Source organism: Pongo abelii, chromosome 20 (genome assembly GCF_028885655.2).
Source record: "Pongo abelii isolate AG06213 chromosome 20, NHGRI_mPonAbe1-v2.0_pri, whole genome shotgun sequence".
In the NCBI taxonomy this organism is placed as follows: Eukaryota; Metazoa; Chordata; class Mammalia; order Primates; family Hominidae; genus Pongo; species Pongo abelii.
Window position 1 is genome coordinate 7,106,975 of NC_072005.2, and position 25,440 is coordinate 7,132,414.

Below are 25,440 nucleotides of genomic sequence, written 5' to 3' on the forward strand. Positions count from 1 at the left end.
TCAGGAGTTTGAGACCATCTTGGCCTACACGGTGAAACTCCGTCTCTACTAAAAATACAAAAAGTAGCTGGGTGTGGTGGCGCACGCCTGTAATCCTAGCTACTCAGGAGGCTGGGGCAGGAGAATCGCTTGAACCCAAGAGGTGGAGGTTTCAGTGAGCCGAGATCCTGTCACTGGACTCCAGCCTGGGCAACATAGCAAGACTCCATCTCAGAAAAAAGAAAAAAAAAAAGCCGGTGCAGTGGCTCATGCCTGTAATCCCAGCACTTTGGGAGGCTGAGGCAGGAGGATCACAAGGTCAGGAGATCAAGACTATCCTGGCCAACATGGTGAAACCCCGTCTCCACTAAAAATACAAAAATTTTAGCTGGGTGTGGTGGCGCACACCTGTAGTCCCAGCTACTCAGAAGGCTGAGGCAGGTGAATCACTTGAACCCAGGAGGCAGAGGTTGCAGTGAGCCGAGATCACGCCACTGCACTCCAGCCTGGGCGATAGAGTAAGACTCTGTCTCAAAAACAAAAGCAAAAAACAGACAACAACAACAACAACAAAAAACCCCCACAAAAACAAAAAACAAAAAGAACTATCTTGCCCCTTTATACTCTCAGAAAAGACTTAGTGGCTCATTATAGACAACTTCCTTCTGAAATCAAACCTGGCATGGGTCGTTATGTTTTCAAAGCAGAAAGCCAGACGAACCTCCAATTTTGACAGTAAAATCATGGGCGACCATGCAGTTTCTCGCTGCCAGGTCCCGATGCACAAACTTCTTGGCGTTCAGGTAGGCCATCCCGTCAGCAATCTCTGCCGCCATCTGAATCATCTCTTGCAGGGTAGGCGGAGGGCGGCCAGGATTATTCTAAAACAGAAACACGGGGTTGGTGTTTCAGCAGCACTGGGATCTGAGGAGGCCAGGAGCTGGTGCCCCACCGAGTACCCCGCTGGGTCCCCCGAAGCAGCTCACCTCAGCCTCTGGCCGCAGAGAACGGAGGTAGCTCTTCAGGTCTCCATGAGCCATCAGCTCCATCACCACCAGCGTGGGCTGGCCCTTGGACACCACTCCCAGGAGGCGCACCTGTGGAGCAAGCAACCAGGGTTCTTGGAGGAGGGTCCGTGATTCGACTCACCAAGGTTCTCCTCCCTCCCTGGCGTCTATGTCACACACAGCACCCTGTGGCCTGGATGCCGCGTGCTTAGCCCTGGTCTAGGAGAGCAGACAGACCTGCCTGGACAGCAGACAGATAGGCCTTTGTATTTTTTTTTTTTTTTTTAATTTTCGAGACGGAATCTAGCTGTTACCCAGGCTAGAGTGCAGTGGTGTGATCTCGGCTCACTGCTACCTTTGCCTCCCGGGTTCAAGTAATTCTCCTGCCTCAGTCTCCCAAGTAGCTGGGGTTACTGGTGCCTGCCACCACACCCAGCTAATTTTTGTATTTTTAGTAGAGACAGGATTTCTCCATGTTGGTCAGGCTGGTCTTGAACTCCCGACCTCTGGTGATCCACCTGCCTCAGCCTCCCAAAGTACTGGGATTACAGCCACCGCACCCGGTCAGTCCTTTGTATTTTAACCATTCCCTCTGCCTGGCTCTCTGTTCCCTGCCACATCCACAGGGCCCAGCTCCTCATGTCCTTTAAGTCTTTGCTCAAATACACCCCTGTCCAACCCTCCTTTCCTCCCTTTCTTCATGTTTCCATAGCATTTTCTCCTAATGTATAAAGGGTTTGGAGTCAGCCAGGGGCAGTGGCTTATGCCTATAATCCCAGCACTTTGGGAGGCTGAGGCTGGTGGATCACCTGAAGTCAGGAGTTCAAGAGCAGCCTGGCCAACATGGCGAAAACCCGTCTCTACTAAAAATACAAAAATTAGCTGGGTGTGGTGGTGGGCTCCTGTTATCCCAGCTACTCAGGAGGCCGCCGCAGGAGAGTTGCTTGAACCTGGGAGGCAGAGGTTGCAGTGAGCCGAGATTGTGCCACTGCACTCCACCCTGGGCAACAGAGAGAGACTCTGTCTTAAAAATATATAAAAATAGGCTGGGCATGGTGGCTGACGCCTGTAATCCCAGCACTTTGGGAGGCCGAAGTGGGCGGATCACGAGGTCAGGAGATCAAGACCATCCTGGCTAACACAGTGAAACCCTGTCTCTACTGAAAATACAAAAAAATTAGCTGGGTGTGGTGGCGGGCACCTGTAGTCCCAGCTACTCGGGAGGCTGAGACAGGAGAATAGCGTGAACCCGGGAGGTGGAGCTTGCAGTGAGTTGAGATTGTGCCACTGCACTCCAGCCTGGACAACAAAGCAAGACTCCATCTCAAAAAAAAAAAAAAAAAAAAAAAAAAAATATATATATATATATATATATACACACACATATATATATACACATATATATACACACATATATATATACACACACACATATATATATACACATATATATATAAAATAAAAATAAAGGTTTTGGAGTCTGTCTCCACCTGCTGTTTTGGAAGCTCTACTACAGGGGCAGGTATCCACTGTATCACAGGGACAAGAGCAGGGCTTTAAATGCCCCATAAATATGTGTGGCAAGGATAAAAGCACATGGGACTCAAAGAGAAACAAAGGAGCAGAAAGGCAGGAAGAGTTTGTTCTGCCTTCAAAGGAGAGTAGGAACGAGGGCAGGTGGTATCAGGTGGACCTCTGTGTGGTCCTGGGTTACAAAGGAGCCAGGAAAAAGCAAGAAATGCAAGAGTCTAAAAAGCAATGGAAGATTCTGGAAAATGATGGAAGATTCCAGAAAGTGGTGGAAGATTCCAGAAAATGATGGAAGATTCCAGAAAGTGATGAAAGATTCTGGAAAGCAATGAAACATTCCAGAAAGTGATGAGACAGTGATAGAGTCTGGTTCCAGGCAAAGTGGGAGAGGATGGGATTTGAGAAGGGAACAATCCCTCCTCGCACCTCTAGGATGGGAAGCTTAGTGGAGTGGGGGGTGGGTAGGAGGTTACACCCTGTGTCCTCTGTCGCTCTGTGCAGGAGGAGGAGGCAGAGAGAGGGAAGGGTCAGGAAAGCCAGCCCATGTCCCATCCCTGCTGGACTCACCACGTGATGGCAGGTGAAGCCCTTCATGACCGAGGCCTCATTGAGGAATTCAATCCGCTCTCGGAGACTGGCTGACTCGTTGACCGTCTTCACCGCCACACGGGTCTCTGCCTCACCCTTGATGATGTCCCTGGCGTTGCCCTCATATACCATGCCGAAGGAGCCCTGCCCCAGCTCTCGAAGGAGGGTTATCTTCTCTCGAGGCACCTCCCACTCGTCCGGCACGTACACAGAGCATGGAAACACTACTTCTCACTTATCTACACAGCATCCTTGGCGGATCCCTTGGGGGTCTGCAGCCACCTTCCACCCAAGCCCTCACCCAAACCCCCTCGAAAACACTCATGAAATGAGTTCTGTGATCCAGGACCCATGCTGGGCACTGGGCATATGGCCGAGAACAGGACAGGCATCTGCACCCATGGAGAGAGGGCATGGCAGAGACTCAAGGAGGGAGCCACAACCGGTCCAAGATCCTGGCCAATATGTCCTGAGGCAAACCTGCATCCCCATCCTTCTTGTCTGATTTCAGACCCTTGCTACAGAATGATGCTACTTCCCACCTGAGACTACTGTTTCTGCAAAGTGCCAAGGGGATGGAAGACAGGTTGTAATAGGTTGGGGAAAAAAAAAAGCCAGGATACTTGGAGCTCTTCCCATGAAAATGTGGAGTCTATCTCACCACCCCTTGGCCCTGGGCATGGCCTTGTGAGTTATTTTGGTCAATGGGAATCAACAAGAATGACCCAAGCAGAGATTTGGAATGGACTATTGCCCTGGAGCTTGCCCTCCCTTGCTACTAGGAACCAACAGAGGACCATGCAATGAAGCCTGAGCCAGCCTGCTGGAGCCTAAGAGGCTACATGGACAGAGTGAGGCTCAGCCTCCCCCAGCTTAGGGTTCCCACCTTGGGACCACCCAGCCTGCTGACCACCAGACATGTGAGTGAAATCATCTAAGACTACTGAGCGCTAGCTGACACACCAGCAAAACATAGCTACATGGGTGAAGCCAGGCAAGACCAGAAGAAGAACTGCCCAGCTGAGCCCAGTCCAAATGGTCGACCCTGTCCAAGGGTCCCAGACCAGCTAGATGAGCCCATTCAGGCAGGTGCCAAATACCATGTGTCCAGATGCACACAGTAATGAGGTTTCTGCAGCAAGGGCAGTTTGGCAAACTCAAATGAATAAGAGGGCTTTTCTTGGCCTCCCTGGGGAACCCATCCTTCACTCTCACTCAATAGTGAAGGCAAAGGAAACTGATGAGTAGGGTTCTGGCCACCCACAGGGAAGGGATGGTACTCACCATCACTGGCACTGAGATACTCAGGGTTTGAAGAAGCGTAAAGCGGTCCCAGCGGCCCATCTGGCTGCCTGGAGGAGAAAAACGAGGCACGTTACCTTGAGATTCTCATGGGACTCTGCAGAAAGGTGTTTCATACAAGACTCCCCAGGGCAAATGGCAGCCCTTACCAGCAGAATCCCCATAATCCTAGATGCAGTCTAGGGCAGGGATGGGGGACCTTTATGTTTTGAATGGAAGCCCATCAGACAGGTACTTAAGTGCATCAACATGGGAGCACTCATCCCTCCCTGGGTGGTTTTTTTTGTTTTTGTTTTTACATTTCAGAGTTGCAGTCTTGCTGTGTTGTGGCTGGAGGGCAGTGGTATAATCATAGCTCACTGCAGTCTCAACCTTCTGGGCTCCAGAGATCCTCCCACCTCAGCTTTCTGAATAGCTGGGAATACAGGTGCTCACCACTACACCTGGCTAATTTTTAAAATTTCATAGAGACAGGGTCTCACTATGTTGCCCAGGCTGGTCTTGAACTCTTGGTCTCAAGTGATCCTCCTGCCTCATCCTCCCGAGTGGCTGGGACTACAGATGTGTACGACCATGCAGGGCTCTGGCTGGCTTTTATTATAACTTATGGCCATCCATGTAACACTTAAAAACCACTCACCCAGTACTGTTCTAGAGCGAGCTCATCCTGACTGATGAGAAACATTTATTAAATTTTCAGGAAACTAGTGAGCCAGTTGTTAAATACAAGCATCATTAAAGATTAAATTGTACAATGCCTTCCAAATAGAACAAAAAATGTAAATTATAGAGGCTTACAATTAAATAAATTATCCTAAAAGCAAAGACAATACAAGTTCAAAACTCATCACTTCCTAACTCTCATACTACATTTTACTATAATCAAGGCAGTTGAGGTTATTTATGTTATATCATTTATACACCATATTGTATCCATAGGGTGGATTCAATGGGGAGCTATTATGTATCTCTTTCCAACACTGCACTCAGTAATATTATGTCTACAGCTTGAAATTAGACATGCTGGGAATATTTACATTACAGAAACTGGCAAATGCTATAACTCGGGACTGGATTTGTTGTTCTGTTGTTTGTCCAGGCTTGAGAAGGTGATGAGAAAAATGGTTTTTTGTTTGTTTCATTTTGTTTTTGAGACAGTCTCGCTGTCTTGCCCAGGCTGGAGTGCAATGGTGCGATCTTGGCTCACTGCAATCTCAGCCTCCCAGGTTCAAGCGATTCTCCTGCTTCAGCCTCCTGAGGAGCTGGGATTACAGGCGCACACCTCCACACCCTGCTAATTTTTGTATTTTTAGTGGAGATGGGGTTTCACCATGTTGGTCAGGCTGGTCTCAAACTCCTGACCTCATGATACGCCCGCCTCGGCCTCCCAAAGTGCTGGGATTACAGGTGTGAGCCACCGTGCCCAGCCAAGAAAAATGTTTAATCATGTAGATTAAACTTAAAATCGTGTCATCTCTGCAACTGTGATGTTGCACGTGGCACAAAACATTAAGAAAATGTTCTTCTGATATTTAAAAATTACCATCTGACTCAGCAAAGACGTCACTCATATCACTGATGAACATATATGTCTTATTTCAGTTTTGTCCTACTTTTTTTTTTTTTTCTGAGACAGAGTCTCCCTCTGTCGCCCAGGCTAGAGTGCAATGGTGAGATTTTGGCTCACTGCAACCTCCACCTCCAGGGTTCAGTAATTCTCCTGCCTCAGCCTCCTGAGTAGCTGGGATTACAGGCACCCATCACCATGCCCGGTTAATTTTTTAGTATTTTTAGTAGAGATGAGGTTTCACCATGTTGGCCAGGCTGGTCTCAAACTCCTGACCTCAGGTGATTCACTTGCCTTGGCCTCCCAAAGTGCTAGGATTACAGGTGTGAGCCACTGTGCCCAGTCAAGTCCTACTCTTTAATGTAAATTTTGAAAAATTAATCAACATTCACATTGGAGCTTTACTTGTTTATCAATTGCAATAACAGGTTGGCTTTGGATATAAAGGTTTGGGCAAAAACAAAAAAACCAGAAACGTTCTGTGAGAATCAACTGGCTAGAGGGAATTTATAATAAAGAGTTGTGTATATCATATTATGACAATTATCTGTAAATTGCATGTTACACATCCTATATCAGTAAAATTCATAATAAACTTAAATATATCTATACCTATATCAAGGCATGTTTTCCCCCAGAGAACCAAGTGTTCCCAGCACACCACTGAACTCACTGAACTCACCTCTTTCTCAGGAATAGATAAATACTTCCAATCACAACACTGAAGAGAAAGACAAAGATGAGGGGGCCGATGATAATTTTTGCAATATTTGACGGGACATCTACTGAAATAGAATAAGAAAATATATGTTTCATATCAATGTGTTTCCAACAAAGTTCACATCAAAAATCACATCTACTCCTGGAATGGGTGGGCCACCCTCTTCCCTCCCTCCCTTGTCCATGAGCCTCTCTGCTGCTCTTCCACACCCTGATTTTCCAGCAGTCCCGAAACAGTCCCGTAGGTGCAGTGGGACCAGGCAGTGGGCTCAGAGGTCAGTATTCTGGAAGCACACTGTTCCCCACTCCCGCCCCAAATCACTGCTCATTTCCACCCCTCCCACATCTCAGTCAGCAGATGCAGGATCCTATACTGTCAGTTTAATGCTCTGCTGTTGCCCCTCTGAAATGCTTATTCATTTTATTTTAATTTTTATTTATTTACTTATTTTTGTGACGGAGTCTTGCTCTGACACCCAGGCTAGAGTTCAGTGGCACGATCTCGCCTCACTGGAACCTCCTCCTTCCGGGTTTAAGAGATTCTCCTGCTTCAGCCTCCCAAGTAGCTGGGATTATAGGCGTGTACCATCACACCTGGCTAATTTTTATTTTTTTAGTAGAGATGGGGTTTCACCTTATTGGCCAGGCTGCTCTCAAACTCCTGACCTCAGGTGATCCTCCCGCCTCAGCCTCCGAAAGTACTGGGATGACAGGCGTGAGCCACCATGCCCGGCCAAATTCTTAATAATTTTAAAGCAAGAAGCTCTGCATTTTCATTGTTCACTGCGTCTTGCAAATTACATAGCTAGTCCCGATCCCAGCATGACTTCTGACAGATGTAAAATTCTTTTAATTTTTATTTTTTAGAGACAGGGTCTTGCTCTGTCACCCAGGCTGGAGTATAGGGGCACGATCACAGTTCACGCAACCTCAAACTTCTGGGCCCAAGTGATCCTCCTGTCTCAGCCTCCCAAGTAGCTGGGATTACAGGCATGCACCACCACAGCTGGCTAATTTTTGTATTTTTGTGGAGACAGAGTCTCGCTATGTTGCTCAGGCTGGTCTCTAATGCCTATCCTCAAGCAGTCCTCTTGTCTCAGCCTCCCAAAGTGCTGGGATTACAGGTGTGAGCCACCTCACCCAGCCGAAAAACTCTAATAACAAAGATGGAGACACTAGCAACAGGTGCCAGGCACTTAACATTTGTGTCATTAAAATGTCCCTCCACCTCCTGAAGTGGTTCTGTTATTATCTCCATGTACAGATGAGGAAGTGCAGGATTGCCAGATAAAGAAAATGTGATACATGCACACCATGGAATACTATACAGCCATGAAAAAGAATGAAATCATGTTCTTTGCAGCAACATGAATGGAGCTGGAGGTGATTATCCTAATTGAATTAACACAGGAACAGAAAACCAACTACCTCATGTTCTCACCTGTAAGTGAGAGTGAGACACTGAGCACACATGGACAGAAAGAAGGGAAAAGTAGACACCAGGACTGATATGGTTTGGATCTGTGTCCCCACCCAAAGCTCTTGTTGAAATGTAATCCCCAGTGTTGGAGGAGTGGCTGGGTGGGAGGTGACCGGATCATGGAGGTGGTTTCTAATGGGTTAGCAACATCCCTACTGGGTACTGTATAACAGGTGGGTTCTCATGGGATCTGGTTGTTTAAAAAGTGTGTTCTTGAGGCCTCCTCCGAAGCTGAGCAGATGCCAGCATCATGGTTCCTGTACTGCCTGCAGAACCAGGAGCCAATTAAACCTCTTTTCTTTATAAATTACTGAGTCCCAGTCTCAGGCCTCTTCTCTTCCCTTCTCTTCTCTTTTCCCTTCCTCCCTCCCTCCCTCCCTTCCTTCCTTTTCCTTCTCTCTCTCTCTTTTACTTTTTCTTTCTTTCCTTTTTTTTTTTTTTTTTTTTTTTTTGAGACAGAGTCTTACTCTGTCACCCAGGCTGGAGTGCAGTGGCGCAATCTCGGCTCACTGCAACCTCCGCCTCCCGGGTTCAAGTGATTCTCCTGCCTCAGCCTCCCGAGAAGCTGGGATTACAGGCACGCATCATCATGCCTGGCTAATTTTTTTTATTTTTAGTAGAAACGGGGTTCCACCATATTAGCCAGGCTGGTCTCGAACTCCTGACCTCATGATCTGCCCACCATGGCCTCCCAAAATGCTGGGATTACAGGCGTGAGCCACCATGCCCATCCTCTTTCTTTCTTTTCTGTTTCTTTCTTTTTCTTTCTTTCTCACTCTTTCTTTCTTTCTTCCTTCCTTCCTTTCTTTTTCTTTCTTTCTTTAGCTTTCTTTCTCTTTTATTTTCCCTTCCCTTCCTTTCTCTTTCTTTCTTTCCTCTCTGTGTCTCTCTTTTTTTTTCCTTTTTTTTTGACACAGGGTCCTGCTTTGTCACCCAGGCTGGAGTGCAATGGCACAATCTCGGCTCACTGCAACCTCTGCCTCCCGGGTTCAAGCAATTCTCCCACCTCAGCCTCCCAAGTGTCTGGGACTGCGGGCGCACACCACTATGCCCAGCTAATTTTTGTATTTTTTGGTAGAGATGGGGTTTCACCATGTTGGTCAGGCTGGTCTCGAACTGCTGACCTCAAGTGATCCACTCACCTCGGCCTCCCAAAGTGCTGGGATTACAGGCGTGACCCACCACACCCAGCCAGGTATTTCTTTATTGTAGTGTGAGTACAGACTAACACAGGTGCCTACTTGAGAGTGGTGGGTAAGAAGAGGGAAAGGATCAAAAAACGACCTATCAGGTACTATGCTAATTACACGGGTGACAAATTATTTGTACAGCAAACCCCCAACAACACACAATTTACTTATTTTATTTTATTTTATTTTTTGAGACAGAGTCTCACTGTGTCTCCCAGGCTGGAGTACAGTGTGGCACGATCTCGGCTCACTGCAAGCTCCGCTTCCCGGGTTCACGCCATTCTTCTGCCTCAGCCTCCTGAGTAGCTGGGACTACAGGCGGCTGCCACCATGCCTGGCTAATTTATTTTTGTATTTTTAGTAGAGATGGGATTTCACCGTGTTGGCCAGGATGGTCTCGATCTCCTGACCTCGTGATCCACCCACCTCAGCCTCCCAAAGTGCTGGGATTACAGGTGTGAGCCACTGCACCCAGCCACAATTTACTTATATAATGAACTGCACAAGTACCTGAAACATTTTTTTTTAAGTGCAGGATCAGGCCAGGCATGGTGGCTCTTATGCCTGTAATTCCAGCACTTTGGGAGGCTGAGGTGGGTGGATCACTTGAGGTCAGGAGTTTGAAACCAGCCTGGCCAACATGGTGAAATGCCATCTCTACTAAAAATACAAAAATTAGCCGGGCGTGGTGGCATGCACCTGTAGTCCCAGCTACTGTGAGGCTGAGGTGGGAGAATCACTTGAACCCGGGAGGTGGAGGCTACAGTGAGCTGAGATTGTGCCACTGCACTCTAGAGCAAGCCTCCATCTCAAAAAAAAAAACAAAACAAAAAAAGTGCAGGATCAGAGAGGGCAAGCACAGCGGCAGCTGGTAGGCCTGAGAGTCAAGGCCAGGGCCAGCACCCGTGGCCTCTCCACGTCATCCCCTGCAATGTCCCACCATGCTCAGTGCTAAGCACAGCCCCAGCCAGCTGAGGCTGCCATGGAGACTTACAATAGTCTGTCACGTAGAAATAGGTGGGTTCCGTCCAGGAGCCGTTGCCCGCAAGGGAGGTGGCCCGGACTCGCACGCTGTAGTTCCCCGGCGACAGCCCACGCAGCCTGCAGCCCCGTTCCAGAGCGAAGTGCTTGCGGGAGACGCAGAGATGCAGCTCCTGGAAGGAAGAGAGGAGGAGGAGGAGGGTGGCTGAGCTTTGCACATCTGGGAGTGTCCACCCCTAGCAGGGAGCTCACAGCCAGGATCCTGCTCAGAAATGACACCAATGCAGCAAAGCACAGACTAAGATACACAAGCAACTTTGAGAATTGCAGAACTTTATAACCGTAGTGCTATGGATAAGGATATATGCACAGGTTATCATTATTGTTAAGAGCCAGACTTCCTAAGCCAGAAGCCGAGCATTAAACCCTGATGGATTCTTTTCTTTTCCTTTTTTTTTTTTTTTTTTTTTTCAGATGGAGTTTCACTCTTGTTGCCCAGGCTGGAGTGCAATGGCTCTATCTCAGCTCACTGCAACCTCTGCCTCCCGGGTTCAAGCGGTTCTCCTGCCTCAGCCTCCCGAGTATCTGGGATTACAGGCGCTCACCACCACGCCTGCCTAATTTTGTATTTTCAGTAAAGACAGGGTTTACCATGTTGACCAGGCTGGTCTCAAACTCCTGACCTCAAGTGATCCACCCACCTCGGTCTCCCAAAGTGCTGAGATTACAGGCGTAAGCCACAGCTCCCAGCCCTATTATCTATTTTCTATTAATATTATTTTCCATAATATTATCTTTCTAAAAATCATTTGTTTTATTTTTAATTGACAATAGTATTATAGGTCAGGCACAGTGGCTCCTGCCTGTAATCCCAGCCCTATGGGAGGCCGTGAAGGAAAGATTGCTGGAGCCCAGGAGTTAGAGACCAACCTGGGCAACATAGCGAGACCCCCATTTCCACAGAAAATAGAACAATTAGCCAGGCACAATGGTTCGCACCTGTAGTCCCAGCTACTCAGGAGGCTAAGGTGGGAGAATCACTTGAGCCCAGGAGGTCAAGTGAGCTATGAAGGCTCCACTGCACTCCAGCCTGGGTGACAGAGCTAGACCCTGTCTCTAAAATAAACAAACAAAAATAAAATAATAGTTGTATACACGTATGGGGTATAGTGTAAAGTTATGATACAGTATAAATTGTGGAATGATTAAAACAAGCTGATTAAATCCTCATCACTTCATGTACTTATTTCTTTGTTGTGAGAACATTTAAAAATCTATTTATTCTTCTAGCCATTTTGCAATATGTGTTATTAGCTATAGTCACCATTCATCTACAGAGCAGTGGATTCCTAGAACATATTCCTCCTGTCTGAAACTTTGCACCCTTTGATTCACATCTCTCCTTATTCTTCCTTTGTTTTTTCCCTGACCATTTTAAAATGCAAAAGTGGGCAGGGCGCGGTGGCTCATGCCTGTAATCCCAGTACTTTGGGAGGCCGAGGTGGGCAGATCACCTGAGGTCAGGAGTTCGAGACCAGCCTGGTCAAGATGGTGAAACCCCCGTCTCTACCCAAAATACAAAAATTAGCTGGGCATGGCGGCACACGCCTGTAACCCAGCTACTCGGAGGCTGAGACAGGAGAATTAATTGAACCGGGAGGCGGAGGTTGCAGTGAGCGGAGATTGTGCCACTGCACTCCAGCCTGGGTGACAGAGCAAGACTCCGTCTCAAAAATAAATACATAAATAAATAAAATGCAAAAGTGACTCCTAGCTCACAAATCATTAGAAATCAGGCAGCAGGCCACATTTAGCCTATGGGATATAGTTTACTGACTGACCCCTGCTCAAAGAGATTATATGGTTTGTCTGCGATCTCATAGCTGCAAAGTGGCAGGGCCAGCTCTTGAACTCAGAACTGTCTGGCTCTACAGCTACTCGGGAGGCTGAGGCAGGAGAATGGCGTGAACCCGGGAGGCGGAGCTTGTAGTGAGCCGAGATCGTGCCACTGCACTCCAGCCTGGGTGACAGAGCGAGACTCCGTCTCAAAAATAAAAAATAAATAAAAAGAAAGAAACTAAAAAAAGAGAACTGTCTGGCTCTAGAACTTCTCCTTAAGACCATTGCAGAATATTTTTGCCATGTCTCCAGCAAAATTAGAAAAGAGTGGAAATGAAGGATCTGCAGGGCCTATGCCAGATTTCCTGCCTTTCCCTGCAACTCCCAGCCTCTGTCGCATCAGAACCAAATGGATAAATGGGCTTAATGTCTAAGGACAAATAAAAAAGCTCTTTCTTTGCCACGGTGCTGCCTTTCGATTTTTTTTTTTTTTAAATCATTATAAAAACAGCTGAAGCCCGGACACGGTGGCTCATGCCTGTAATTCCAGCACTTTGGGAGGCCAAGGCGGGCAGATCACGAGGTCAAGAGATCGAGACCATCCTTGCCAACAAGGTGAAACCCCGTCTCCACTAAAAATACAAAAATTAGCCAGTTGTGGTGGTGTGCGCCTGTAATCCCAGCTACTCGAGAGGCTGAGGCAGGAGAATCACTTGAACCCGGGAGGCAGAGTTTGCAGTGAGTCGAGATCGCGACACTGCACTCCAGCCTGGGCAACAGAGCGAGACTTTGTCTCAAAAAGAAAAAGAAAATGTGGTATACTTTGCCTCAAAAATAAATACATAAAATAAAATAATAAATAAATAAATAAATAAATAAATAAATAAAACAGTTGGGATCTACCCAAATGGAGATTTGCAAAGTGGGAAACATACCCTGTGATAAGCACGTAACTAGAGATGATTCCAGAACTTACGAGAAGAGACAGGAGGTTCTCGGGAATAAGACCATGAAACCTGCAAGCATTGAGCCAAAACTCTGAAAAGTTTTCGAAACAGTTCCAAGCTAATATTGCATGCAGAGAACCGGGCTGGAACATTTAGGAGGGGGGTGGAGAGTGGAGAAGAGAAAGAAATGTGGAAAAAAAAAAAAAAAAAAAAGGGCCAACAACCCCGTGCTTATCATGTGACAATAACAGCAAGAAAACAAATCAGTCTGGTGGCAGGGGTGGGGGCAGGGAACTCCAGTCCAAAGTTTCTTCCAAGTGGAATGAGTCACCGAGTAGAGAGAGACAAATAAGCAAATATAGAAACCCAAGGTAGCTGCTATCCGGGACAAAAGGGAAATGCATCTTCTTTTTTTTTTCTGGAGACGGAGTTTTGCTCTTGTCACCCAGGCTGGAGTGCAGTGGCATGATCTTGGCTCACTGCGACCTCCGCCTCCCGAGTTCAAGTGATTCTCCCGCCTCAGCCTCCTGAGTAACTGGGATTATAGGCGTGTGCCACAGAGCGAGACTCCAGCCTGGGCAACAAAGCGAGACTCTGTTTGAAAAAAAAAAATTATCTGGGCATGGTGGCGGGTGGCGGGTCTGGTTGACACACCATGACTCTGTCTCTAAAAAAAATTTTTTTTAATGGGAGATACTAAAAAAGAATGCAATTAAATAGCTAGAGGTGGCTTTGTTTATGAAACTAGCTAAAGAAAAAAAAATACCTTCCACCAGGCAGGCACAGTGGCTCGCGCCTGTAATCCCAGCACTTCGGGAGGCCGAGGCAGGCGGATCACGAGGTCAGGAGTTCGAGACCAGCCTGACCAACATGGTGAAACCTCGTCTCTACTAAAAGACAAAAATTAGCCGGGCAAGGTCGTGGGTTCCTGTAGTCCTAGAAACTCAAGAGGCTGAGGGAGGAGAATCACTTGAACCCAGGAAGCGGAGGTTGCAGTGAGCTGAGATCGCACCAATGCACCGTAGCCTGGGCTACAGAGATAGACTCCATCTCGAAAAAAAAAAGAAAGAATGAAAGAAGTGCCAAACTCTTTCCTAAAGCAGCTGTGCCATTTTACGTTCCCACCAGCAATGTATGAGGGTTCCGATTTCTCCTCATTCTCACCGACACTTGTTATTGTCCGTCTTTTTGTTTTTTGCCACACTTGTGGGCACGAAGTGGTATTGCATCGTGGTCTTGATTTGCATTTTTGTCATGGCTAATTTGGGGCTGAGTTTTGTGTTTTGCCCTGGTACCAGGGTGGGGTTGAGGGTGGGAAGTGAGAGCCACTCAAGGGTGAGGAGCAGATTCCAGAGGAAGTTCGGAGCATTGTTGACAGCAAGAATACAGATTCTGCAGAGTGAACAATGCCTGTTTCCACTGCAGACCTTCCTTGATTTTTTTTCTGCTTCCGTGTCTAACTTGTCCCCATTTGCCCAGAACTTTCTGAGTGTGGACATTGAAAATCTCACATCCCAGGGAGCCCTCAGTCCTGGCTAAACCTAGACAACTGGTCTCCCTGTCGGCACTGGATTTAACTCGAATCTTAACTTCTCCTAGCTTCTTCCCATGCCTTTGACTGGCCTGTGTCTCCTGTTCCTGGGACCCAAGGGTCACTATTAGGAATTCCCATCACGAATCCCCAACAGCCTCTGCCCCACACAGCACAACCCCAATCCCACCCAGACCAACTCTCTTCACCCTAGAGAGAAGCAGAAATGGGGGAGAAAATGAAAGGAGAATGTGAGGTTACAGTCACCTTCTTAAGAACCTTTTCATAGACACATTTCTGTTATTGCCAACAATTTCTTTAATTACCTAGCATTGCTTTGATCAAGCAAAAAAAGTGACGTAAAACTTTATTTATTTACATATATATATATAGAGAGAGAGAGAGAGAGAGAGAAATGGTGTCTCACTCTGTCACCCAGGCTGGAGTGCAGTGGTGTGATCTCAGAATCACTGCAACCTCTGCCTCCCGGGTTCAAGCGAGTCTCCTGTCTTAGCCTCCCGAGTAGCTGGGATTACAGGCACACACCACCATGCCCAGCTAATTTTTGTATTTTTAGTAGATACAAGGTTTCACCATGTTGGCCAGGCTGGTCTTGAACCCTGACCTCAGGTGATCCGCCCACCACTGCCTCTGAAAGTGCTAGGATTACAGGCAGGAGCCACTGCTCCCGGACTAAAACTTTATTTTTATGTACACAATTTATACTGTTGGAGTATAATTTTACTACATCTACAAAATTCTCTCTAGCATGTGGTGGGAGTGAATATTATGGTATGTAAGTTACAGCTCAATAAAGCTGTTTCTCAATTTAAAAAAAAAAAAAAATCCCTCATGCCCAAGCCAATCAGCATACAGCATTCCTCTGGTCACATGATTGGGTATTGGCTGTCACATGACCTCAGTCTAGCTGGGAATGCTGGGATGCACTCTGTCTTCCTCTGGGTTTGGCACTGCAAAGAAATGAGGTTTGGAACCACTACAACCGCAGGTGGACAACCAGGGGCTACTGGGCTCACTGCTAGGAGCCTTAAGAAGCAGTCGACCCAGGCTAGGCATGGTGGCTCACGCCTGTAATCCCAGCGCTTTGGGATTACACCCACTGCCAAGGTGGGTGGATTACCTGAGGTTAAGAGCTCGAGACCAGCCAGGCCAACACGGTGAAACTTCGTCTCCATTAAAAATACAAATATTAGCTGGGTGTGGTGGTGGGTGCCTGTAATCCCAGCTACTCAGGAGGCTGAGGCAGGAGAATCGCTTAAACCCGGGAGGCAGAGGTTGCAGTGAGCTGAGACCACCACTGCACTCCAGCCTGGATGACAGGATGACAGAGTGAGTGAGACTCCATCTCAAAAAAAAAAAAAAAGATGCAACCGACCCAAAGGAATCATGGATCCAGCCATGTGTGAAGCTCTTCAGTTGTTCAACTCTGGGAGCTAATAAGCTTTTCCTCTATCATAAGCTAGTTTGGATACAGGGGAGATTCCTTTTTCTTCTTTTTTCTTTTTTTTTTTGAGATGGAGTCTCACTCTGTCGCCCAGGCTAGAGTGCAGTGGCGTGTCTCGGCTCACTGCAAGCTCCACCTCCCGGATTCACGCCATTCTCCTGCCTCAGCCTCCCAAGTAGCTGGGACTACAGGTGCCCGCCACCATGCCTGGCTAATTTTTTTGTATTTTTAGTAGAGACGGGGTTTCACCGTGTTAGCCAGGATGGTCTTGATCTCCTGACCTCATGATCCACCCGCCTCGGCCTCCCAAAGTGCTGGGATTACAGGTGTGAGCCACTGCGCCTGGCGAATACAGGGGGATTCTTAACTGCTGGGGGATAACAACACAAAGGAACTAAACTCCAGAGCATGTAATTTTAACTTCTACATTACACTGAACAAAGATCATCCCAAACATTTTATTTTAATTTTTTTGGAGACAGAGTCTTCTTGCTCTGTCACCTAGTCTGCAGTGTAGTGACTGAGTCACAGCCCACTATAACCTGGAGCTCCTGAGCTCAAGCAATTCTCTCCTCAGCCTCCCAAGTATATGGGACTATAGGCACAGACCACCACACCTAGCTAATTTTGAAATTATTTTTTGCAGAGGTGGGGTCTGGCTATGTTGCCCAGGCTCAAACTCCTGGCCTCAAGCAATCCTCCCACCTCAGCTTCCTGAGTCACTGGAATTATAGGCATGAGCCACCATGCTTGGCCCCCAAACATCATTTTCAATGGCTTTTCATCCACCAATGCTATGGATGCACCGTCTTCCATGTGTCCATTCTCCAATGGATGGACATCTTAGTGGTTTGCATATTTTGCTACTGATGAAAATCTTGGGCATAGAGCTTTGTTCCCTGCCCCAAATTTGAGTTATTTCCTTAGGACCTACAGGATTAATACATATAAGATAATATATTAATAAACTTTGCAATTATGGCCCCCAGGGAATCATGACTTTCTGTGTCTATGAGACTCTGGAAGCCTCAGTATCCAGCTCACTGAGATACTCAGAGGATGTATTGTACTTCCTCATTCTGTGCTTAGCCACGGACTCACTTTGCCAAAGGGACGCTAGCAAATGTGATGCAAACAGAGTCCTAAGAAGTGTTTGTATATGGGGTATGTCCTTCCTTGCCTGGGCTAGCTCACTGGGCAGTGAGAGAACAAATGGGGACAAAGCTCCAAGTGCCCCCAGCTGAGGCCCCAGCCATGTGAATGAGGCCATCCAGCTCCAGCCAGACTGGCCCAGGACAAAGGAATCACCCAGTGAACCTGCAGAATTGAGAGAAAGAATAAATGTCCTTTGTTTTAAATCAGTACCTTTGGGGGCACTTTGTTACGCAGCAAGAACTGACTGAAACAATAACTAAAGCTGTCAATCCAAAAAGCTAAAATGCTTTCCAGATAAAATTAGTATTATCTAACATGGTAAAAACCAGAGGCAATCCAAATCCCCAAAAATAAATGATACCCCAATCATGAGATTAAATTCTATGCAGCAACTACAAATCATAATTCCAAAGGCTATTGTGGACAGAGACATCAAAAGGCAGAGGAAAGTAACTCATGAATATGGATTAGAGGCATATGCACGTTTGTGCCAATTAAAAACTAGCTGAGCTCTGTATGATAAGGAATTTTATTTTAAAAATGCATGTTAAAAAAGGCAAATCAAGCCATTCATTTAGCAAATAGGGCGCCAAAATAGGCCCAGAATGACAAGTTCAGTAAGGACACTTTCTATTTTTGAAAGTTTACTTTTTCTGTGAAGCTGTGAAGGGCCACATATAGTCTCTGTTGCATATTCTTTTTTTTTTTTTTTTTTTTGAGACAGAGTCTTGCTCTGTCGCCCAGGCTGGAGTGCAGTGGCACGATCTTGGCTCACTGCAACCTCTGCCTCCCGGGTTCAAGCAATTCTCCCTGCCTCAGCCTCCCGAGGAGCAGCTGGGATTACAGGCGCCCACCATTACGTCCAGCTAATTTCTGTATTTTTAGTAGAGACGGAGTTTCGCCATGTTGGCCAGGCTGGTCTTGAACTTTTGACCTCAGCCCTGTTGCACATTCTTTACAATGCTCTGCAAGCCAGATTTGGCCCACAAGCCACAATAATTTAGAATTAGATCTCAATTCTAAATTATTGTCAAAGCCAAAATCTTTGGTTGCCAAGAGTAGATGTGGTCCCAGGAGGGGTAGAGGGAGGTCCACCTGGTTATAGGAGGACTCTCTCTCAAAGTTCCAGGAAATCAGACATTTTGCTGTAATCTCTGTTAGTTGTTGGCAAACTCTGGCCCACCAACTAAACCTGGCCCACCACTTGTTTTTGTAAATAAAGTTTTATTGGCATACAACCACACCCATTCATTTACATATCACGCATGGCAGCTTTCACAGTAGAACGGTGGAATTGAGTAGTTGTAACAGAAATCATCTGGCCACAGAGTCAAACATGTTTACTATCCAGACCTTTATGGTAAAAAAAAATTAGCAGTTTCTGGATTGGAATATCAGTCATGCATTTGGATCATGATTCTATTCTTCCAGGTTTTGTGCAGCAACTTAAACTCTGGAAGCCTCAGTACCCAGCTCACTGGGATAATGTGAGGACATATTGTACTTCCTCAGTCCCAAGAAGTATATTATTTTTGCATTTTGGCATTTCTGAAATTGGAATGCATCTTACAAGCAATGCATTTTACAAACACTTAACAGTACTCAGGATCTATATTCTAGGAAAAAATAAAAATAAAATTAGAATTAACGGCACTTTTTTTTTTTTTTTTTGCTTGGCTGTCCATAAAAATAATGGGGCCTCTCAAAATTTCCTAGAGGTAATAAAATGTGATCAATGAGATACTCTGTGTAACGTGCTGAACGTGTTTGGGACATACAGTGAGCCCTGGGAAGAGCTTAGCAACTGTTTGGGTTCTTTTGGATTATTTGTCTTGGATTCTGTGTCTTGTGCATCTCTGCACTCACCCAGCACCTTGCATGGTGTCTGGCTGAATGGAAGCATCTAATGAAAGTAACTTATAAGGTTTTTGTTGTTGCTGTTTTTGAGACAGAGTCTCAGTCTGTCACCCAGGCTGGAGTGCAATGGCACAATCTCTGCTCACTGCAACCTCCACATCCTGGGTTCAAGTGATTCTCCTGCCTCAGCTTCCCACCTTGGCCTCCTGAGTAGCTGGGATTACAGGTACCCACCACCACGCCTGGCTAATTTTTGTATTTTTGTAGAGATGGGGTTTCACCATGTTGGCCAGGCTGGTCTCAAACTCCTGGCCTCAAGTGATCTGCCTGCCTCGGCCTCCCAAAGTGCTTAGATTACAGGTGTGAGCCACCGTACCCAGCAACTTATAAGGTTTTAAGACTCAAATAACTCCTTCTAAAGTGAAATGAGTCTCCTGTTGTGGTGGGAGGCAGACATCATTCAACTTAGAGGACACAGCTGGAAAGTAATGTGAGAAACTAAGAAAAGTAACAGGCTCATAGATTGGCATTTCTGACCCATCTTCCTGTGAAGTCAGGTATCAAGGCTTTAAGTGCTAATAGCACAGTACCTGATGAGAGAAGCACTGGAATCAAAATTTCAGCAGAGGAAGGAGGTACCAAGTGCAACTCTGAAGGGGCATGCTGAAGTGTGCAGGGGCATGCCCAAGAGTCAAGGGCCTTACCTCATCGCCATATCGCCGATAACTCACTTCATACAGCACGATCAGACCATTGGGCTCCTTCGGCTCCTGCCACATCAAGTGGACAACGTTGTTCTCAAAGATTTCGTGCGTCACAGGGCCGACGATGTCATCAGCCTTGGCTGTAAGGAGAGGAAGTGAGAGGCAGGGATGTAACTCTTGGATCAGATCCCACTTCTGCCACCTGTCCATGGTGCAACCTTGGGCTGGTGATGTCATTTTCCTCATCAGAGAACGGACATCTAAAACTCATCCCACAAGATCGTTAGGAAGATTAAATGGGTTACTTTCTGCATATAACTTTTTTTTTTTTGAGACAGAGTCTTGCTGTGTCACCCAGGGGGGAGTGCAGTGGTGTATTTTCTAAAGTTTACATAATGGTTGCCTATGACTCTTATAATTTAAAAATATGGCCTGGCATGGTGGCTCATGCCTGTAATCCCAGCACTTTGGGAGCTCAAGGTTGGCAGACCACTTGAGCTCAGGCGTTGGAGACCAGACTGGGCAACATTGTGAAACCCTGTGTCTACTGAAAATACAGGCGTGGTGGCACATGCCTGTAGTCCCAGCTACTCGGGAGGCTGAGGCAGGAGAACTGCTTGAACCCAGGAGGCAGAGATTGCAGTGAGCCAAGATTGCGCCATTGCACTCCAGCCTGGGCGACAGAGCAAGACTTAATCTCAAAAAAAAAAAAAAAAAAAAAAAAAAAGGCCAGGTTTGGTGGTTCACGCCTATAATCCCAACACTTTGAGAGGCCAATGTGGGTGGATCACTTGAGCCCAGGAGTTTGAGACCAGCCTGGGCAATATGGTGAAACCCCATCTCTACTAGAAATACAAAAATTAGCTAGGCGTGGTGGCAGACACCTGTAGTCCCAGCTACTCGGGAGGCTGAAGCAGGGAATCACTTGACACAGGAGGCAGAGGCTGGAGTGAGCTGAGGTCGCACCACTGTACTCCAGCCTGGGCGACAGAGCAAGGCTCTGTCTCAAAAAAAAAAATGAAGGCCAATAAGGTAAAATACAGATATGCACTGCTCAGAGGGTGGAGAATCTGTCCTTGGTCAGCCTCAATGTCCCACCCATGACACTCGGACCCCGGAGCAGCAGCCCCACCTTCAGGCATGGTCCTGGCACTGACGTAGGCTGCCACACTGCACCGTTCCTCAGGGGTGTCTTGGTTGCAAGCCTGCAGCTCGATGCGATAGCCTGTGAAGTGTCGCAAGCCAGAGATGACCAGCGACTCCTTGTTTACCACCTTCTCAAAGGGCCTGTGCTCCTCCGGACTCGTGGGCACGCTGGTTGAGGAAGTGTTGGGGAAAGCTGCCACCGTGGGCACAGCCGCTGTCACATTCCCAACATCGCCAAGGGACCTGCGTTTCCGAGATGGCCTGGAATGACAGTAGGACATGCATGATCACACCATCACCATCATTTTTTTAAAATGACACTGGGGAATAAAAGGCTTGATTAAGAAGAAAGATCAGAGTGCAGGAGGGTGCAGTGGTGGGGAACATGGATTACAATACAGACTGCCAGGAATGACCACCCAGAGCAGCTTTCAAGATGCCCTTGTGAGCATCTGAAGGATTAGAGCAGGCCCACCTCATGAGGGATGCGTGCTTCTAAGACTGTCAATAGTAGACACACACCGATATTCCCCTCGACATGCTCGATTTCAGGTTTTTCATTTTGCAGATAAATAGGCCAGCCAGGGTCAGTGACAAAAATAAGACACCAAAAGCACATAAGAGTCTAGCTTTTCAGGAAGCCCTGCCAAATGGCATTTGCTCATTGGCCCAAGCTACTGATCGACATCATCAGTTTAAACAGGAAAAAATACATCTTCTCCTTCTTATGACTGCTTAGGGCACCTGCATAATTTGAGTGATTAAGCTGCAATTCTTAGAAAAGGAATCACATCACTCAGGTCAGGAAGATTAACTCCAAGAAACATCTATGCAATCAGCACACTTCTCCTCATTCCTTAAGAAGATATATTAAACAACAAAGGTTGATAGCTAACAAATTTTAAAACACAAAGAAAAAAGGATAAAGAAGAAAATGTAGGCTGGGCAAGGTGGCTCATGCCTATAATCCCAGTACTTTGGGAGGCCGAGGCAGGCAGATAACCTGAGGTTAGGAGTTCGAGACCAGCCTGGCCAACATAGGGAAACCCCGTCTCTACTAAAAATACAAAAATTAGCTGAGCCTGGTGGTGCACAGCTTTAATCCCAGCTACTCAGGAGGCTGAGGCAAGAGAATCGCTTGAACCTGGGAGGCGGAGGTTGCAGTGAGCTGAGATCTTGCCACTGCACTCCAGCCTGGGCGACAGAGTGAGACTCTGTCTCGAAAAGAAAAGAAAAGATAAATCACTCATAAATCCACAGCCCACTGCTTCCTTTGGACAATTTTTTCCCTGTAAATATTATGTGTGAACATGATGAGGATCAAGCCTGTTTTATAAGTAAACTTTGTTTACTTGTTATATTGGAAGCATTTACTAAATATTTTCCTTTCAACATAACATCTTAACTAGGAGAGAATTTTGGGACTTTTCCTTTTTAATATTAGGGTTTTCCTCCATCACCTACAAAAGTAGCATGTGCTCCCTGCAGAGAACTTGGAAAACGATGAATGACTGTAAAATATTCCATTTACTACATGAGTCATCATTCACTTAACCATCCTCCTTATTTTATTTATTTATTTATTTATTTTGAAACAGAGTTTCACTCTTGTCACGATCTCGGCTCACTGCAACCTCTGCCTCCTGGGTTCAAGCGATTCTCCTGCCTCAGCCTCCTGAGTAGCTGGAATTACAGGCTGGAATTACAGGAGTCTGCCACCATGCCCAGCTAATTTTTGTATTTTTAGTAGAGACGGAGTTTCGCCATGTTGGCCAGGCTGGTCTCAAACTCCTGACCTCAGGTGATCTGCCCATCTCAGCCACCCAAAGTGCGAGGATTACAGGCATGAGCCACCACACACGGCTCCCTTTTTTTTCTTTTTTGCTGTTATAAATATTCCTTTGATCATTGTCTGATTGTCTTACTACTTCCCCAAAGTAGATTCCTAGAGGAAAATATTACTAGGTTCAGGGAGATAAGAAACTCTTTAAGCTTCTTAGTACCTACGGCTAAATGGTTGTCCAGAAACTCTATATTGACTTGTGGTTCCACCAGCAGGCCATGAGACTGCATTCCAGGACAATCTCAGCAACCCTAAGCCTTAATAGTCTTTTTTTTCTTTCTGTGTTTGTTTGTCTAGATCTTTAACCCAAGAGATTAAAAATATGCTATCACTCGACTACGTTATTTGCAGATCTTTATATTACTGAGTCTGACTTCATTTTTCCTTTATTGGTTCTCTGTGATTCTCCAAAGAATTGTCCCCTCTTTGTCCTTTGTCTGTTTTTCCATGAATTTCTTGTGTTTTCCTTACTCCTGTGTTGTTTATTCATTAAGGATATTAACCTTTTATGTATTGTGCTATACAACTTACTCTTTTCCATTTGCCAGTAAGCTTTAAATGATTTGAAACAAGCTTTCATGTTCCTTTGTACAATTTAATATATCAGTAACATTTAAAAATTTGTTCCTTTACAAGTCATTCTAGATGGGGTTATGATGAGGTGTGCTAAGGTTTTATGGCAATTTTGAAAGGGATCTTTTTCCTTATTTTATATTCTAATTATTGCTTGTGTATCTACAGTCTTTTTGCTTATTTCCATTGTACCTACTTTCCCAAACTAATTGGCTTTCTTGGGTTTTCAATGACACACTAGAAGAGGGGTCAACAAAATTTTCCCGTAAAGGGCTAGATAATAAATATTTTGGGTTTTGCAAGCCAAATGACCTCTGTCACAACTACTCTGTCATTGTAGCTTAAAGCAGCCCTAGATGATGTGTAAACAAGTGGGTGGGGTTGCATTCCAATAAGAGTTCATTTACAAAAACAGGCAGCTGGCCCATGGGCCATAGTTTGCCTACCCTTGAGCTAGACGCTCTGCAAATAGCAATGACTTTATTTCCCACATTCCATTCTTTACAACTCTAATTTCTGTTTCTTGTCTTATTACATTGGCTGGATGCCCAGAGAAATGTTAATTAGTAATGATGAGATGGGGCTTCCTTGTTTTGTCCCTAACTCTGCTAAGAATAATTTTAAGAATGACGTTAGCTTGGCTGTTGGTTTAACCTAGGTAACATTTATCTTGTAGAAGAAATATTCTGAGTTTTATGAAGCCTCTTTTTTTTCCTCCCCTTTCTCTAAGTTAGGAATTTTAAATTAAGGTTATTGAAACAGATATGTTCTTCCTTATTGCACCTCATGATGAAATAGATGATGTTATCAAATATTCTGATCTTAAACCAGCCTTTCATTTTGGAGATAAACAATATTGCCAGTGCAGTGTTTTATTTGGGACATTTGAATCTAATATCACATATTAGCTTGGCCTGTGGCTTTTGTTCAGTGCAGTATCTTTGTCAAGTTCTTTTTTTTGAGACAGAGTCTTGCTCTGTTGCCAGGCTGGAGTGTGCAATGGCGCAACCTCGGCTCACTGCAACCTCGGCCTCCCAGGTTCAAGCGATTCTCCTGGCTCAGCCTCCCAAGTAGCTGGATTACAGGCGTGTGCCACCATGTCTGGCTAATTTTTGTATTGTTAGTAGAGACAGTGTTTCACCATGTTGACCAGAATGGTCTCAATCTCTTGACCTTGTGATCCGCCCACCTCAGCCTCCCAAAGTACTGGGATTACAGGCGTGAGCCACCGTGCTCGGCCTCTTTGTCAAGTTCTTTAAGGGTTCATTTCATAAAATGAACTGGGATAATTTTTATAGGTTTCTGTGCCCTAAAATAGTTTTTCTATTATAGGAAATAGTTGCTCTTTCAGAATTTGAAAGAACGTGTCTATAAAACTCTCCGGGCCAAGGGACTTTTTTGAGGAAATTATTTGACACATATCTTTTTCCAAGGTTCATAACCACTTAATTTTTCTGCTTCTTTTTGAATCCATTTAGACAAGTTAAATTTTCCCACCTTACTGAAACTTTCAAATTTAGCAAGTGCACCATTGTCCAAAGAACTTAACACATTAAAATTTTCTTCAGACGCTAGTTTTATGTCATCTTCTTTCCTTCTGGTTTGTGTTTTCCCTTTGATTATGTTTACCATAGGCTTAGCTGTTATTGCTTTTCCCTTCCTGTCTAACACATTTATACTTTCATAGTTTAAAGTTTATTTCTTAATTTATCTATCCATTTAAGTCTGCTAAGTAACATCAAAGCCAAGCTTTGACAATATTCTACAAGTTAAGGTATGTGATATTCACATTTTCATTATTTTCCAAAAGGACTTCAATGGAAGTTTCCGTTTCTGCTTTGGCCCAATAGATATGTAAGTGTTTAACTTTTTAACTTTTTTTTTTTTTAGACAGAGTCTCGCTCTGTTGCCCAGGCTGGAGGGCAGTGGTGTGATCTCGGCTCACTGCAACCTCCGCCTCCCGGGTTCAAGTGATTCTTCTGCCTCAGCCTCCTGAGTAGCTGGGACTACAGGCGCACATTACCACGTCCGGCTAA

The 25,440-nt window shown here is 45.8% G+C and overlaps 1 protein-coding gene across 4 annotated transcripts in view; it reads right to left on the bottom strand.

The window, feature by feature from the left end:
• Window positions 1–25,440, bottom strand: part of INSR (insulin receptor) — a 180,969-nt gene that overhangs the window by 9,628 nt on the left and 145,901 nt on the right. For 2 of the 4 annotated variants that reach the window (XM_024237100.3, XM_024237098.3), the window contains 8 exons: window positions 20,975–21,249; window positions 19,843–19,982; window positions 10,358–10,517; window positions 6,656–6,758; window positions 4,389–4,456; window positions 3,084–3,328; window positions 966–1,076; window positions 701–860 (listed from right to left, as the gene is read on the bottom strand). In XM_024237100.3, the coding sequence (XP_024092868.1) occupies window positions 701–860; window positions 966–1,076; window positions 3,084–3,328; window positions 4,389–4,456; window positions 6,656–6,758; window positions 10,358–10,517; window positions 19,843–19,982; window positions 20,975–21,249 (1,262 nt within the window). The remainder of the gene's footprint in view (window positions 1–700; window positions 861–965; window positions 1,077–3,083; window positions 3,329–4,388; window positions 4,457–6,655; window positions 6,759–10,357; window positions 10,518–19,842; window positions 19,983–20,974; window positions 21,250–25,440) is intronic. The other 2 variants (XM_063719888.1, XM_024237099.3) reach the window with 1 other exon arrangement.